General features: G+C 43.2%; 1 protein-coding gene across 1 annotated transcript; it reads left to right on the forward strand.

The window, feature by feature from the left end:
• Positions 1-6,256: 6,256 nt before the first annotated feature.
• Positions 6,257-16,921, forward strand: LOC119140966. Its single transcript, XM_037372625.1, has 4 exons — positions 6,257-6,405; positions 9,460-9,609; positions 9,952-10,462; positions 16,826-16,921. The coding sequence occupies exons 1-4, from the start codon at positions 6,257-6,259 to the stop codon at positions 16,919-16,921; spliced, it is 906 nt and encodes a 301-aa protein (XP_037228522.1).
• Positions 16,922-18,213: the final 1,292 nt, after the last annotated feature.

Raw genomic sequence — 18,213 nt, forward strand, 5'->3', positions numbered from 1 at the left:
TTGTATGTGCATTGGGGAGAGACCACAAAAGCGTGAGACATCTGGGCAAATGATGATGCCACCAAGAAATCTCTGTAGGGACACTGCAGGTTTCTGAGTCACTGAACCAGGACACTGTAACTCTGCTAAGTATTTTGCACCCTGCTAAGTGTTCTGCACCTCCCAAATGTCTGCAGGATTTTATGTGATCTATTGTGTTTGTTTCCTATTCAGCAGATTATGATCAGGTTGTTTAATTGACATTACAAAAAACCCAACACGCAAATGTTTTAAAGCTAGTTTTCAGGGTTTCTGCTACCCTTAGCAAAAAGCCACTGCCCAGCAACAATTTCCTGCTATTTGCAATAATGCTGCTAATGATACTGTCTATTTATGGGCATTGGAGCTGAATATCCGGCGTGGTAGCAAAATGTAAACTGATTAAATGGTCAGCTTTTAATGTGACACTCTTCTGTTCTTTGCAGCTGTTTAGTGGTATACACACACACAAACATGCACAGACATGTATTTACAAATTACTGACAGGTGTAGGGGGGTCCATGGCAAGTTAATCCCAAGCTAGATAAATGAATGCAATCTTTAAACCTATGCCAGGTTTTTCCTCCCTCTGTACCACATCAGCCAGTTGAGGATGCTTGTTTGCCTGACTGATTGTTTTTGTTGAGGCAAAACCAAAGCCTCAGTCTTTTGGAGAAGCTTCGTGCTTTGTGAATGACTTAAAAAAAAACCTATTTGAATTAGAAAGGAGAGGTTGCAGCCAAAACTATTGCTAAAAGCTACCACCTGGACTGTGAGGCAAACTCAGCTCCTGGTTATGTGCAATCCAAATAGACAAATGTGTGAAGGAAACAAGCTTAGAAGGAAAAAGTGACTTTTCCACTGCTTCTAGGAGCAAAGCTCAGTCTTCCAATGGAACAGTTGTCTTCCGGCTGACCTCTGCCTGGCCAAAATCACCCTGATTTTCAGCCATTTCCCCGATTTCCCTGAAACAATACACAGTCTGTATGTTATACAGCAGTACAACATGGTGTACACCATCTCACAATAGAATGTATGTGTTTCCTTGCACAGTGTTAGAATACTGATTCTCAAGCCCTGCTTCACTAGGCAGGCACTGAACTCTCCACCCTACTGCTGACCATTTACATGCCACTTCAGGAGTGACTGAAGTGTTTCAAACTGCATTAAGCAGATAAAAAACTCTTTACCTCCTCATGTATGACAATATGATTACATGCATAATTTTGTGCTGAAGTGTTTTGTTACTTGCTCCTGGATCCCAAATACTCCCACATTTACAAATCCTTGTGCTGTTCTTGTTCCTTATTTTAGGTAGCTTCCACTTACCAGACAAGGAGAAAGCTCTTTGTTCTAGCCAATGTATAAATTTTGTCTAACCGTACATAAGAAGTTTATAAAACAATTATAAAGTTTGTATATACTCTAACTGCACGCTGGCACAGGTTGCCCAGAGAGATGGTGGAAGATCTATCCTTGGAGATCTTCAAAAGCCATCTGTACAGGGTCCTGGGCAACAACCTGCTCTAGGTGGCCCTGCTTGAACAGAGGGGTTGGACCAGATGACCTCCAGAGGCCCCTTCCAATCTCAACCATTCTGTGATTCTGTGAATCTTACAGAGAGAAAAAACCAGATCTGTCCTTCCTAAGATGCATATTGTATATAAAGGCCAGACAGACAAAAGAGCAAGGCAGAAAAAGGGTGAGTGAAGTGTAGTTTCATTTCTCTTTTATGTATAGAGAACTGTAATGATTTACTGAAGGTTGCTACATGAAGCCCAAGCAATTCTAAGATGTGAACTTGGATTTCTTGAGACATGATGACAACAATCAGATCGATTCTTTTTTCCTCTGCTGGAGGTTTCGTTTTCTATCAAAGCAGAAGTTTTACTACCCTACTTTCAGTTTTGGTTTCCTACCCAAATTCATGTCTGCTTATGTGACCAAGAACATATTTGAGATCACAAGGTACTGGACTTCTCTACCACTCACTGAAATTGAAACCAAATTCACTGGTGCAGTGAATATTAATGAATGGCAAAAGACTCCTTACTGGCTCTTTACAGAACCAGACTCAATGGTTAAAAAAATGAACTATAACACCTTGTCATAGACAAAAGTAGCTATGTATAAGAGAGCAACGGAGCTCTAGCCTTTAGTAATAATTCTGTTTTCAATGAGTTTGACATCTTAATTTTTCATTCCTGCTGGTGCAATTCTTTTTGACTGAATATGGACATTAAATAAGTGATTCATGCGAGATAGTAATTTCTTTTACAGGAGGTGAAAAATAACAAGGAGAGCAATAGTAGCCAAAGGAATTAGAGCTAGAATCTGGAAAATATGAAATGTGGTGTTTGTGTAAACCTGATGAGAACAGATCCTTTAATCAGAAGTAGAGCATGGAAAATTTTGTTGGAAGCAGACACAAGGAAGCTATGTTTAAGCTCTTGCTCCTGAAAGGTTTTTCCCTGAAGCAGATTTATAATGGAAGAGGAGGAAATAACAAGTGGTTCCATATGACTTTTTTTTGAAATTACTTTTTTTCCCCAAGATCATCCCTGCTGAAATCAATTTCCCCTAATGGAGCTGCCCCAACTACTGTTCTGTATTAAGGAGCCAGGTGTTCTGCGTCATCTGTTTTGAATAAATGGCGGACTATTTCTAAAAGACAATTTCTCATTTCTACTTTGTTATATTTATTTGATCTGTTCCTGTTTCAAACTGTTGTCTTGGCTATCTAAAATTAAAAGGCCTATGCTGAGCACTCTCAGTTCTTGTTAGTTTTAATTAGAATTTAAAGTGATATATTATCTTCCAAGACAAAGTTGATGTTTATAGCATTCAAAATATAGAGTCACGAGCAAGAAACTGATGGATTCTTCTTGGTCAAAGAAGCTAGTCAGGATCTTTTAAATGATTTTTACAATAGAAAGCGCAGTTTCTACAAAACAACATTGCATGAGGAAGCTTTCAGTTTGTCTGAGATATGCCATGCTGATGTTTCACGTAGGGTCAGCTCAAGCGGCCTTGTAATATTCTGGTTTGTTCAAACAACCCCAAATACTTCTCTCATATTAGCTAAATTGGGATGGATTTCCCTGCTGTGGCAAGCTGCTGCCTGGGAATCCCACTCTGTTCAGCTTTCATGATGCAGCGTTATTCTTCTCTTGACTAACAGCCCCCTGCCTCCTGACTGCAGAGACAGCACGCGGGATGTAATCTGGCCTGTAAGGGCCTTTGGGAACATCTAATAAGCCACAGCTCAGTCACACAATAGATCTACTCCCCTGACTATCTGTATGAGTCTCTGAGTGTTTGACTGTCCAAACAAGGACAGTCCAAACAAGAACAGCAAGAAGTAATGTATATTTTTGACTTCTGCAGGACTTCTGCATGTATGTAGTGACCTATACATTGACACGGGCTTGCAGAATACACTGGAAACAGATGAGTAGTGTATGAGCTATTGCGTCACATTGCCAGGTACTGAATAGGTAGTGTTGTAGCCTTGCTGAGATTATTCCTGTAGTAATTTCAGCACTGCCTTTTTTGAGAAATGTTGGACATAAGTTGCTTCCACTAAGGAAATTTTCTAGTCTTTTTAAAAAAATTACTATTGTCTGTAAAATGAAGTTTATTCTGACTAGCTTTACCTCAAGTGATCAATTCTAATGTTGTTCAGATAAGCAGTAGAAGTACAGAAGCATTTGACTTTCATCACTGTATGACATAAAATCCACACTCTTTTGATGAAATATAGTCATGGATTCCTGTTGTGGCAAAAGAAGTAGGAAATTATCTTAGGTGAGAAATTACTCCATGCAGGAAAAAGAATTTGGGATTAACTCTAGATGGCTTACTGTATAGTAACATAAACCTACAGGCTAGTATAGGACATTAGAGGTTTAGCCAAGTTAGGGATCTTTCGTTGCTGCCAGTTTGTGAGGGATTTCTGAAAGCATTGCAAGATGTCCATGGATTTCTCCGAACAACAGAAAAGAGGTGTGTTGCCATCACTGTATCTAAACACCAACAGCACTTTTCTGGTGGTTTGTGCAAGAAATAATTATTGGCTGTGGTGTGTTGACATCACCAGAAAGAATAAGCTGGAAAAGCTTGTGGGTTGAGTTAAGGACAGGGACATCACTTACCAAATACAACCACATGCAAACCAGACTTGACCTGGGGAAAATTAATTTATTTCCAATTAAAAGTAGAGGTGGGTGGTGAAGAAACAAAGACAAAACCCAAAACAACACCCTCTCCATCCCCACCAGCTCAGTTTCACTCCTTCACTCCCAACTCTTCTACCTCCCACCCCTGAGCAGCACAGGAAGATGCAGAATGGGGTCTGTGGTCAGTCCCTAAGAGTTCCCCTCTGCTGCTCCTTCCTCTTCACACTGTTTCCCTGTTTCACCGTGGGGTCCCTCCCACAGCATATAGTCCTCCACAAACTTCCCCAACAGGAGTCCTTTCCATGGGCTGCAGGTCTTCAGGAACTGCTCCAGTGTAGGTCCCCCTGGTGGGGTACAGTCCTTCAGGAACTCACTGCTTCTGCATGAGTCCCCCATGGGGTTACGGGTCTTGCCAGAAAACCTACTCCAGTGTGGGCTTCTCTCCACAGGCTGCAGCTCCCTTCAGGGCATTTCCACCTGCTCTCCTCCATGGGCTGCAGTGTGTATATCTGCTCTGGCGTGGTCCTCCATGGACTGCAAGGGGAAAACCTACTTCTCCATGATCTTCACCACAGGCTGCAGGGGAACATCTGCTCCAGCACCTGGAGGACCTTCTCCCTTTCTTCTTCACTGACCTCGATGTCTGCAGGGCTTTTTTCACATTTTTCTCACTCCTCTCTCTCAATACTGGTGAGAATTTTTTTTTACCTTTTCTTAAATACATTTCCCCAGAGGCACCACTAGCTTGACTGATGGACTGCTTACCTCTGGCCAGCAGTGAGTCCATTTTAGTACTGGCTGGAACTGGCCATGTCTGGCACAGGACAGCCTCTGACATCTCCTCACAAAATCCACCCCTGCCAAGTCCCCCACTGCCAAGTGTTGGCAATACATTGGCATAGCTCATTTGGTAGAGAGGCTCACTCTTCTTTTTGTGTTGGTTGTAACAGTGCAGGACCATAATCCCCTTTGAGCACAAAACCCCTTGAAAGCACATGAGAATTTCTCTTCAGACCCAAAGGGTGCTAGTGTTCTACACCTGAGGTCACACTGTGTTTGCTCATCTTGTAAAACTGCCACAGCTCTTGCTTGAAGTCCCTGGTTCTCCATGTCATGGCCCATGTTGTGTGTCCATAGAGCCCTACAGCTGTGATTAATGCTGACACACTGTTCTGTCCCAAGTGGCAGCAGTGACAAGGTGCATAAACCATGTTTTGGGTGGCACGCACAGATTAGATTGTGTGGTTTTGAGCTACCATATGGATGCAGGAACTCAGTGAGTGCTTGGCATTTTGAAGTAGAGGAGACAGGTCCAAAAGCAGTGAGAGAGTGGGTATTTTCTGGGACATTGCAGCAGCCAGACAGTGAGCTCTTACATCTAGAAAGGATGTTGATCCGAAATGAGACATACGGATGTTTCCTAGTGCCCCTGTGGTTCAGTCTTGTTTGGAAACCTGCCCAGTCCTGGTTCCTGGGGAAGTTTTGTGTAAGGAAGTGAGGAGCTTGTTCAGCAGGATGGTATGGATAAACAGCTCATTGCTACATGCCCATTCCCACATCACTGGGAGTCTAACAATACTGCATGAGGCTGCAGAACAGTGGCTGTGAGTGACTGAAGGGGAGGCTTGTGAGAGCAAGCCCGTGATGGAGTGACTACCTCAATGGACAAAGGAAGAGTGGTGGATGTCATCTATCTGGACTTCTGTAAGGCTTTTGGCACAATCCCCCACAACATCCTTCTCTGTAAATTGGAGACGGACAGATTTGGTGGGTAGTCTGTTTGGTGGGTGAGGAGCTGGCTGGATGGTCACATACAGAGGATAGTGGTCCAGGGTTCAGGGTCCAGATGGAGACCAGTTATGAGTCGTGCCCCTCAGGGTTCCATATTGGGACCGGTACTGTTTAATATCTTCATCAATGACATAGACAGTGGGATCAAGTGCACCCTCAGCAAATTTGCAGATGACACCAAGCCAAGTGGTGCAGTTGATACACTGGAGGGAAGGGATGCCATCCAGAGGGACCTTGACAGGCTCAAGAAGTGGGCCCATGTGAACCTCATGACGTTCAACAAGGCCAGCTGCGAGGTCCTCCACCTGGACTGGGGCAACTCCCAGCATCAATACAGCCTGCAGGACGAAGGGATTGAGAGCAGCCATGTGGAGAAAGACTTGAGGGTACTGGTGGCTGAAAAGCTGGACATGAGCTGGTAATGTGCACCTGCAGCCCAGAAAGACAACCATATCCTGGGCTGCGTCAAAAGAAGTGTGACCAGCAGGTTGAGGGAGGTGATTCTGCCCCTCTACTCTGCTGTGGTGAGACCCACCTAGAGTGCTGTGTCCAGCTCTGGTGTCAGGACAGTACGGGAAAGACATGGACATGTTGAAGCATGTCCAGAGGAGGGCCACAAAAATCATCAGAGGGATAAAACACCTCATCTATGAAGAAAGGCTGTTGAGGTTGTTCAGCCTGGAGAGTAGAATGCTCTGGGAAGACCTTATTGTGGCATTTCAATATTTAAATGGGGCTTATAAGAATGATGGGGACAAAAATTTCAGCAGGGCCTGTAACGATAGGACAGAGTGTAATGGTTTTAAACTAAAAGAGGGTAGATTCAGACTAGATATAAAGAAGAATTTTTTTGGCAATGAGGATGGTGAAACATTGGAACAGGTTGCCCAAAGAGGTGGTAGATGCCCCATCCCTGGAAACTTTCAAGGCCAGGTTGGATGGGGCTCTGAGTAACCTGGTCTAATGGAAGGTGTCGCTATTCATTGCAGGTGCGTTAAACTACATGATTTTTGGAGGTCCCTTCCAACCCCAATTATTCTGACTCTGACTTTTTTATTCACCTGTATATACATGCAGACGGAGTACTGGTAAAATAATGTGGTGTATTAAATCAGGTTAATTTAAAGTAATGTGAGTGTTTTCTTGGTGATGTCTCATAGTAAATTGAAGTGCCTAGATTCTTTGAGATCGTGTTCATGGATGCCAAAATGCTTAAAGAAGGTTGGGGGTGGCTGCACTATGCAGGTAAACTCTGCTTAAAATTTCTAAAGATGGGAGAGCACCAACTCTCTTAATAAGGAAAACACTGGGCAGTGAGAGGTGATTTGTCCCCTTGGTTTACTCATTTGATATTTTTGGCCATTTTAGACTATGCTGTTAATTATGTCATGTTTATCATTCCCCTGATTTCCAACCCTCTCCCACCCCCCTTTTTTTTGGCACTTGTCTTAGTCATTGTTTGTGCTATACTGTGGGCTGTACTGCAGAGCAGAAGAAGTATGTGTAAGGAATAGGCAAGCATGATATTTCTAAGAAAATGTATTTAATCATCCCTAATATTTAACAGTTCACACCTGTTGGCAGTCACATGCTGTCTTAGAAATTACTTGTCATGAATTAGCTAACATGAAGCAGAAATTCACTTTGCACCACTATTATACAAAGCTGAAGGTTACCACTTATTAAGAGAGAATAAATTCATATCTATATGGGTGAAAGCCATCTCAGCAGCCTAATCTACCTTCTGGACTCCTGTAACAGAAATATATAACACACAGGGAGCTTTGGTATCTCCATTACCAGAAGTCAAGTAACAACCATTTAGTAGGATTCTATTATATTACAGGAAAACATCTCAGGGTAACTTGAACCGCTACAGTTGTTAAAAAGAAATTCCTTGAAATATTAGTCCATTTTTATTGTTTATATGTTGATTTAACTCAGATTAGGAGGTCAGACTGTCCAGATCACTTTTCCTTTCTGTCTTAGTGGAAGATGAATAGTTTAATTTTCTTGCTAATATTTTCAGTTGCATGACCCATTGGAACAGCAGCAGGCTGTCCAACCCTCTCCTTAGCACCGCCTCTATGTTATATTAATTTCCTGATCAATTCCTGGCCACCTATGGCACTTCACTCTCTTGTCTGCACAGTCCTCTCTAAATGCAGGATGCTCGTAATTTTTTGCCTAAATGGTGGATGCTAGTGGATCTTTCCCATCCCCCAATTGTATCAGTGATACCAGCAATGCTAGGCTGTGTTCAGGGACTGTCATTTCAGCTGTAAATGCCCTCCACAGGTCAGAGAGTTCAAAGTCCACTGGGATAAAAAAAAAAACAAACAACTTGGATTGCAAATGCATTGAAGTGAAAAATCTTTGTTTGTATCTGTCTGAGGCATTTCTCTAGTGCTTCTTTCAGCTATGTACAATATATATGTTGTAAAGAAACCGCATGTATTAATATCAAAGAAGCAGAGCTTATAGTTATACACAGCCATAAAGCACAGGCATGGTTGCAGAGACTTAATTCCTGATATAAATAATGTGCACTAGAGAACTTGGCTAAAGACATGTTAATTTCTTAGCAATAACAATCCTCTTGAAGTTTATGGCCACTGCAGAAAATGTAAGATAAAAAGCTGCCATATGTCATGTCATCCCCCAGAATGTAACAAAGCCTCTTCATTTTCCCCTTCTTTAATCTTTTGTATATTGTGTTTTCCCTCAGGGCTTGCTAGGCTCTTTGGTCAGATAACAGTTTCATGTGCATACTACTTCAACTGTGAACTGGTGTTTGGTGCGTTTGCCCTTTTCTTTCAGTCAGCGACCACACAGAGAGAATGGTTGGGATTTTTCCCCCTAAAAAGGCTTTTGCATGTGTAAAAATGCATTGCATATTTCAAGGAATCTCCTTCTGTGTGATTCTTAGGTGGCAGAGGATGAGTTAAAAAAGAACAGCTGCAAACTGAAACAGTCAAAAACAAAACCAACTTTTCTCACCCAGAAAAATGTTCACAAGAAAGAAGAGGTTTATTTCCAGGCTGAAATGACATTCATACCTTGTTTGCTTGGAAATGTCTTGCTCTTTCAATGGCACATTTTAGTTGGTAAACAACCATTAAAATTCTGAGCAGATCTGCATAGCTTGCAGGAAAACCTCTGAAAACAGCTGCAGCTCCTTTCACCAGATGGGAATTAATAATAGCCTTTGTTCTATGGGCTCTTCAGTTTGCACCCACAAAACAGGGTGAAAGCTGCTTTTCCCAGATCACTGGTGCCCACAGGACCCTGACCGCGCTTGTGGTGCAAGCTGCAGGTTGAGGATAAGCTGGGAGAGTGAGTGTGTCACCACCCTCTCTCCCTTTCCCCCTCAGCTTGCTGGCCCCTGGCAGATAACAGCACTGAGTTCAGCTGGTATGGTGAGATAGAGACCTGCCCTCACCCCTTACCTCCCTCTTGTCTCTCTTCTCAGTATGAGTGAACCCATTAGAGATGCTTTTGGTGACTACAATGTCTCCAGGACATGCGAACTGGGGACTGAAGGTACAGCTTGGTGCATGACTGAAGTGCCACTGTGGGCTTGGGGGTGTCCAGCAAAGGATGATGACCCACCACTAGCACGGTTGGTAGCTCACCTCTGCTGGCTGAGAGAAGCTGCCAAGCGGTGCTGCCCTGTGTGCAGCGCCTGAGGCCTTCCTAAGCCCTGGGGATGGGTGCAACCCTCAGCCTGTGAGTTGCAAACGGCCTCTGTGGATGCCCACATTGACGAGGGGTGTGGGACTACACCCGGGGTGACTGTAGCTGGACCCCTGTTTTCACCCAGAATGTGTTGCTCTGACTGCAACATGTGCAAATTTCAGCTAAAGACTCCGGCTGCTCCCTTTACCCTATGCTTGATGCTTTTGCACTGGATCTTTGGTCTCTAACATAGGGGGAATTGCCAAGAACGTTTTTTGTTTCCCAGAACTGCTCTTCGTAAAGCCTCGAGGCTGCAGGCAGGCTATGCAAACCGAGTTTGGCTGCTGTCTGTCACCTGGAGCTGCCCCCATCCCTGCTGCCTGCATGCTGCCAGCACCCCCGTGCCCTGGGCTTTTGTTCTCACACTCCCCACAAGATGGGACCTGACTGCAGCGAAGAAAGGGGGGAAGTACGTGAGACGTGGAGACAAAATGTTCTTGGCTGAGGGTGCTCATCTGTGGCCGGAGCTCCTCGAGGAGACGAGACCTAGCCAAAATCCCTGGGAGATCAGACCACTGCAAAATCCTCCCGATGACAGCCCCTTTCCAGCCTCCCCGAACGGGAGAATAAATCAGCACCGCTCGGCACAGGCAAGGGCGAGGGGCGGCCTCGGGGGTCTCCTGCGGGCGGACCTCCTCGCCCGGCGCGGCGCGGAGTCCTGCGGCGGCGGCAGGCCCGGTTTCTCGGCGCCTCGCCGCGGCCGAGCCGCCTGCCGGGAGCCGCCGCCCGCCGGGCCCGTTAGAGGGTGCCCCGCGCCGCGCCCCGGCGCGCTCCCGCCCGCCCCGCGCCGCCGCTCGCCCTCCGCCACCCCGCCGGCGGGAGCACCGGCCGCCGCTTGCGCCTGCGCCGTGTCGGGGCTCCGGCGGGGAAGCTCCCTTTTACGACTTCTTAGGTGCGCCGAGTACGGTTAATTTGCCTCAACCCCCGTGCTTAATTTCTGCTCGGGAACCTAAACGAAGGGCTTAAATATTGTGACCCAGGCAATGCTGGGCTTCCCCCGGTTCTACAGTCCAGAACTGACAAAACTTGGTCGCTGACTAGAAGAAACTACAGAGCACATCGGTGAATTAGAATTTTTCACTAGGGCAGACTGCTGAGGTCTGTAGAATTTCTTTCATATTGCCATTTGATTAAAGAAGGGGAACACATTTCCCAATCCTTTTTAATTTCAGTAATTTCCTTGCATTGCTTGAAATTATTACCGGCTTTCTTATTTTTATATATATGTATCTGTTGCTGATGTGTGCCTCAAAATCTTTTTAGTCCAACTATTGCCAGATGGCCAGCTGTACAATGCTGTGAAGTTCTGACTGAGATGGTGGTATGGAAGCGTCGCGGAGAAACAAGAAGAGATTTTCTGCGTAGTCGGATCTCAAAACAGACTGAATTTTCTTTTCCTGTTCCCTTTATCTGCCTCTCCTCTGATAATAAGTTATTTCTTCATACCAAAAAAATGTCACAGGATATGAGAATTAATGCCACATGTATCTATCTGCTTTTCCTTTTCTTTCATCATGAGACAGAAGCAGGAAGGATACTTAAGCTATTTGATGACAGGTTGATTGAACTATCAACTTATGGACAATAGAATGCATTTTCATGTGGCAGTGTGACATCTCCTTTAGCATCTAGCAACACAGGTGTAGTCATGAACTAGCTAGGCAAGTATTCTCTATTATGCTTAGAAGGGAATACTTCCACTTTCCATTACTAGCGTACTAGCGTTCCATGTTTTGCAGTCAGCTAAGGCAATAATAGACTGCAACGTTAGACTTGCAATGTTTTGGGAGTGCAAACAGCTTTCAGATAAAACTGGCATTGCCTGTTGACTCATGGCCACCAAGGCTGCTCCCCAGACAAGTCCCAATTGTCCTCCAGATGCCAAAGTCTGCAAGGGATCGACAGGGGGGCAGTAAGCAATCTAGGCTGATCACCATCAGCGCCCATCTACTGCTGTTGTTCTGTTCTGATGATTCATACAGTTGCCTTGTTTGGTTCCATTTTATAGAGGGAAAAAGCATTGCTTCAATGGCAGGAAAAAGGGAGCAGAAGTGAAATGAAAATGAATGTGCCTTCTAAAGGAAAAGTCAGGGTTTTCTTTCAAGGATGACAGCTTTTCAGGTACATTGGGTGGGATCCCATCAAGTATTGTATTACTGCGTCTGAAGTGCACTCGAGATAAATTCAGGATAATTTCATACTAGGCCTCCACTTTTTTCCAAGTTTGTAAGTATTTTGTTAGTGTTTAGACACATCTCTTAGCTACCTGAGCCATAAGTTAGGAGGTAGAAATCAAAGAAATAAAACCCAAATCCTTGCAAATCCCATCACAAGGTGTACTGTAAGTATGTATATGGTTCCCTAGTAATCAGTTTGCTAAAGGGAGAAATATATGTGGAAATGCAAAGAGAAGTTTATTGTCTCCCAAACAGCAAAAAGCATAGTTTACTGGGGTACATATTCCTATTGATTTAATTGAGACCAGTTGTAAGTAAAGGTATTCATACAATGCTTGCATTACTGGACACACATACCATATATAGCTTGTCAGGGACTTCTAAATGTGAAAACAATTGCAAAACATCTGCTTTGCTTTACTGGAAAAACCTGTTCACATTTCAGTGAAAAGTCCCAGAAGAAATGGTACCAAATAGGTGAAAAAAGGAAAAAGTATATTCTTTGTATTTTCTGTTCTGCCTTAAAACTGAAGTAAATAGTAAAACATGTCAAAAAGTTACACTCAGATGAATTCTGTCATAAAATAAAAAGTCTTATGGTACAGGATCAAGAATAACAAAGTCAGACAATCCAAACTCCTGAATGGTAGTTAGGAAATGAAGGAACCCATGTAGATAGAGTAATTAGGTAGCCAATGATTTCAGAGAAAAGAGGACAGTTAAAGTGAATTGCCTCCATTAGGTACATGAGGACAAATAGAAAGGGTTGTGTAAGTATGCTGGGGAAATAGCAGACTTGGTAGAAAGTCCATCTGTTAGTAAATCAGGATGGAGATTAACTTTCAACCACTTAACATGGCTGAAACACTGAACTTGCTTTCACATTCATCTGAAGAAAAATTATAGACAAAGCAAGTGGAAGAAAACAGTAAATGTAAAAGGGAATAACCTACTAAAAAGGAAAAAAAAAAAAAAGAGGTGAAACGAGATATTGGAAACCTGGGCATGTATGGGTCACCTGGATGACACACATCCTTCGGCGTTAAAGATACTGTTTTCTGGATAATTTTCTGCCACTTACAACTATCAGAAAACCGTGGACAACTGTGGAAGTGCTGAAAGATGGAAGGAAAGGGAATATCACACTGCTTTTCTAAAACAGAAAGCACACCAAATCTAGCAACAGCCACACTGGGCCTATGGGTCGCAGCTATCCCTAAAGGGTACAGCTCACAGGGGCACCCACTCCCTCCTTTACTCTCTGTCCCCCTCAGCTTAAGGAAGCACCCCAGCCTCTCAAGCCCAAGTGTACCTTCAATGATACCTAAGTTTAGTTGTAAGTGCTTACTTGGAACTGTGCCCCTGAGAAGAAAAAATTTCTGAATATTTCGGCTCAGACTCTTGGCAATGGAAAAGGAACACGCAGATACACAGGAGATGCTGGAGAAAAAGATGAATAGGATATAAATACTGTTTTGCTTGATATTAAATATCCAGGATTAGCACAGCAAAATGCAGATGATCTGAAAACTCAGAGTGAAAATACATTGGTGCAGCACAGCACAGTTTGCAAGAGTAAAGCCAAAAATCTGCAGCAGTATAAAAAAAATACAAAAATAAAAATAACCCTATTTCTCAGGCAGGATGCCATTGATTTTGTCTTTTGTATGCTGAATAAACTGGGGAGATACAAAAGAAATCATGAGATTCATTTGCTATTTTTAATATACAGCAATGAATTTTAGTCCTTAAAGTGCCCCAGCGGGTGTAGATGTGGATGTGGAATAAAGAGATGCATGGAAATTCAAAATGATGAACAGCTCAACAAAAACTTGCAATCTACTGGCATTATGAAGAATATCAGGATATTATTAATTGTGGTAATTTTTTCCTGTTTCAAGGGAGAGCTTTTCTCTGTTGGGAATGTAAATATACTCACTGCAGCTTTATTAAAGGGTTTCATAAACTAAGTTTCATTAAAGAAAAGATCTGCAGCATTTCATCACGCCTCTAATGTCTCATTTGGACAGATCAGCTCCTTGATCTAAACTTCTGATACTTGTGTAGCCCTGATTCAGGGAAGCATTTATATTCAGAAATAGTCCTTAGTATCAAGCATAGACACAAGTGATTTCCTAAATGGGAAAGGCCTCAAAGATGTATTTAAATTCTTGCTTGGCTCAGGGGTTGCTTGCAGTCTTTTATGATACTGTGAAACAGAAACTAGTGTGACAATTACTGAGGTGCAAGCAGTGAACTGCAGCAATGTCAGCTGGAGATGGCCTCCTCTCTGAGCTTCTGACTGCCCGTGCATAGCCTGATCCCAAACTAACTGCGACCCTGTTTTTACTAAATTTATGTATTTTTCTTCCTTGAGGACCCAGTGGTGCATTAAAAACAAAACAAAACAAAACAAAACAAAACAAAACAAAACAAAACAAAACAAAACAAAACAAAACAAAACAAAACAAAACAAAACGCAGGCATACAAACATTTTAGTTCAGCTGTTGAGTGGAAAGGAGTATCTACCACTCTGTCCTGGGAGAAATTATATCTTGAGGGAATAACTCTGTTTCATAGGAGGAGGCTTTCATATGGTAGTGCTCTACTCCCATGGAGTAACTCAGCTGATGTCTGCAGAGCAAGATTTCCCTGTCTGGGAATCCAAAGTTGCCTTTCCAGAAACCAATAGCAAAACCCATCGAGACCTCTTGTCCAGGATGCATGCTAAGCACTGGATAAGTGAGATCAGGTAAACCTGTTTATTATGATGATCCTTGAAAGGGGATTTCTTCTGGAATCTGCTATTCTGCTTCTGATCATTTTTTTTTTTGTAATAAATATTTTATCTTTTAATTTTTGTCCATTGGATTATAAAGTGGTTTGTGGTTTTTGCTGGGTTTATTTTATGGTTGCTTTTTACATTTTGCAGAAGCATGGCATGAAAGAATGTTTAAAAATACTCACTTTAACATGAATTCTAAATTGAATCAATCCTCAGCAATTCGACTGGTAGAAAAAAAATACATAATGTTACAAGAGGAATGTTTTCTCGTTAGCCAATTAGGTGGGAAAGCATTTCACATAAATTGGTTCGCAAATCTGCTCCTCAGCTAAGCCTCTGCCACCGCTTTTCTGTGAGACCTTGGACAAGCCATTTTCCTTCTGAGTGCTGTTTTTTAACTTGTGTGCTTCGCCTGTCTTAGCTATTTAGGTTGTAACCTCTGAGGGCCAGAATTTTTGAAGTTTTTTACCTTAAGAGTGTTACACAGGTATCTACCCTGCCGCCTCATTCAGAAGGGCTGAGAGGAACCCTAAGACAGACTGAGTTTAAAATTGCCTGTCTCAGGCTTCCTTACACTGCTGACATTCAGCTTTCAGGTTTTGTTCCAAAGAAAGACAGTGAATACTTCTGCTTACCTAGTGCAGGGCAAATTAAACATTTAAGCACCAAGAATCTATTAATCTACATCAGCTGTCCTATTTTCCAGTTTTACTTCTGCATGTAATGGCCCTTTCTTATAAAATCACAATGGTGTCAAAACAGAAGCTTCAACCTGCCCTTGAGTCTCCTGATCTGTAGTACCACAGCTAAGATTTGTGAGGATGGATGATACGTGCAGTAAAAGCCTGTCTGTGGCTTACTGGTCTTAAGTTAATGCTCACCATCCCTAGGTGGCTTGTAGCACTTGTGCCATGTGTTAATTCAAGCAAGTGGTGATGGACATGGAGCCCTCTCCTCCAGAGCACAGAATCCATCCCTGATCAGCTGGTAGATGCTGAAGAATGCAACCTCCTGATTTCTTCTGGGGTCTCCAATTAGCCTCCACTCTCCTGGGTCAACATCACGGGTCAGGAGGAGGCAGGCAGGGCATGGTATGTCCCTTCTGGCAGCTCAGGCTGGCATCTGCCAGGGAACACCCCAAGACAGGGAGATCTGACCTGCTTTAGGACATGGGCCAGGACAGGGACACCTATGTGTGGGGTATGGGGCCACCGTGCTGCTGAGGCCCTGCAGGGGAGGGGTGCAGGGCCCTGATGTGCAGGGAAGAGGAACACTTCTGCTCCTGCCTCCTTTTTCTCTGTTTTTCCTTCTCTTGCCATCTCTTTTTCTCCTTGAAGTGTTTCTCCTTCAGCCCCCACAGCGCCACAGGAAACCTCACCCACTCTACCTATTTTTGCTCACTGGCATGTGGGCAGGTATACCTGCCCTGCACGCCTTAGCTCAGCGCTGCATCACAGAGCAAGCACTTTTGTTCAGAGCTCTTTTTAAAGCTATTAAAATTTTTAAAAAAAGAAAAGAAACATGCACCCTGAAGCCTGAAGAGCAGCATTTCTATCATCTGTTGTCATGAGACACAGCTGACGTGGGAACACGGCAGTAAGGCTGACTGCAAGATTAGTTTAATTTTGGTGCAGAAATTTGCTAGAAGCAGCTTTCAAAAATATCTCTGGGTGGGAGGAAAACAGGTGGGTGCTGGTTATGTGTATGAAGCAGAAGGAAATAGTTGTCAATCTTACCTAAGAATTACTCCACATCCATCAGCCCTTTGGTACCCTCACTACTTGACAGGGGAAATAAATGACACCATCTCTTTCTGCTCCTTTCTCTTGTTACTTCTGGAGAAGGTGCTGGTGGGCCACAGAGTGCAGGGAGACTGAGCATGGGATGACTGAATAGAACCACGGTTGTCTTGGTCAAAATGCACCCTGCCCAGACAGTCTCGGTAAAGATGTCCGTACGGGAAGATGATCTCACTATCACCCACGGGAGCCAGGCAACAGTGAGACCCACTCAGGAGAGACTTCTGGCCCAATAGCATCTAAAATGACAACTGATATTGGAGATGGGTGGTGAGTAGTGAGTGTACGGTCTGTAGGGACTCTTAGACTGAACATAGTTTCTGTGGTTGTCCATGTAGGTGAGCGAGTGGACTCAGACGTCCATCTGGTTCAGCCCTTCAGAAGGTGGCATGCTGTGTATTTCTCCTGGCAAAAGCGTTCAGTGCCAACCTTGAAAGTAAGTCAGTGTTTGGTGGTGACATTTCAGGGTGAAACTTGACTGGGTACATGGTTTGTTATCTTCCCTTTTGCACAGAAAGAGAAAAAAAGAGAACCAGAATGGTTTGTCTGAATTCTCATCACTCTTCTTTTTCTTTTTTTGCTTTCCCATCTAAATTCTAGAGGGCTGGGAAAAAAATCAGTTCTGAGTTTGTCATTTGGGATATATAACCATCTGGGAAAAATATAAGCTCTGGCTGTAGGGGCAATCTAGTTTCCCCTGCTAAACAAAGACATTGATTCTCCCTTCCTCCTAGTTATTGCACTTCACATAATTTTTTCAAGACACCTTGAAAAAGCAGCCTGGAATAGCATTCTCCCTATATAAACAACTCTGCCTTTAGTAGAAATATTGCTTTCCTTTACGTGGATAGCAGCCATGCGCTTCCAGTCAGAACACCCTGAACAAGAAAGGACTCAATTACATTTTTAAGCAGCATGTTTTCTTCGTAGGCTTTCCTCTGCCTGCTCCAAACTGAAGACAAAATGACTGCCTGTCTGAAGACAGCAGACGTCTCAGAGGCGTAAACGTTCGTCACCCCTGAATTAAAGCCCCGGCATAGCTGAATACCTACTGTATAAAGACAACATTGACTGCCTTGTCTTTGTGTTTGTTTGCTTTTTGTGTAGGGGGTTGAAAATGCTTGTGATGTTTAAACACCTCTTTAGAGTCATTACAAGATATTGTGCAAATATAGTAATTTTTCCCTGGTAAGCAGGCATGGAATGTGTATTTGCTTATCAGAACGGAACACTTCCCAGGGAGGCCTCGATGTCTGTCAGGTGGATCATCTCATCTCCAGATTTAATGTATTGAACTGGGAAAATAAGTCACTTTTTGGAGATGTTTAAATCTACATTTTCCTGAGAGCTTTTCCAGTCTCTAGGGTAAATGAATCATGCTTGTATAAAGATTGGTTTTTTGTTTAAAAAATATTATTACCTGAATAAATAATTGTGGTGTAACCACGTACTGCGCACACCAAACATACTTAATTCCATACATTCTTCCCTGTGAAAATGCCTTTTGCCAAGCTGCATGAGCCATTTAGGATTTAATAATCTGTCATATTTCCCCCTCCTACTTAGGAGAAAAAGAAAAGCAAAAATAAAACATACAAATTTCACAGTCAACAACATTGCTATACCTCTTAAAAATGTTTAAGTTATAACATAACCTGACAAAAATCAGGAAATTAAAATGCAAACCAAACCCTCTGTCCTTAATTCATCCCGTTGTGCTTTTTCT

The sequence above is a fragment of the Falco rusticolus genome, chromosome Z (genome assembly GCF_015220075.1).
Source record: "Falco rusticolus isolate bFalRus1 chromosome Z, bFalRus1.pri, whole genome shotgun sequence".
NCBI lineage: Eukaryota > Metazoa > Chordata > Aves > Falconiformes > Falconidae > Falco > Falco rusticolus.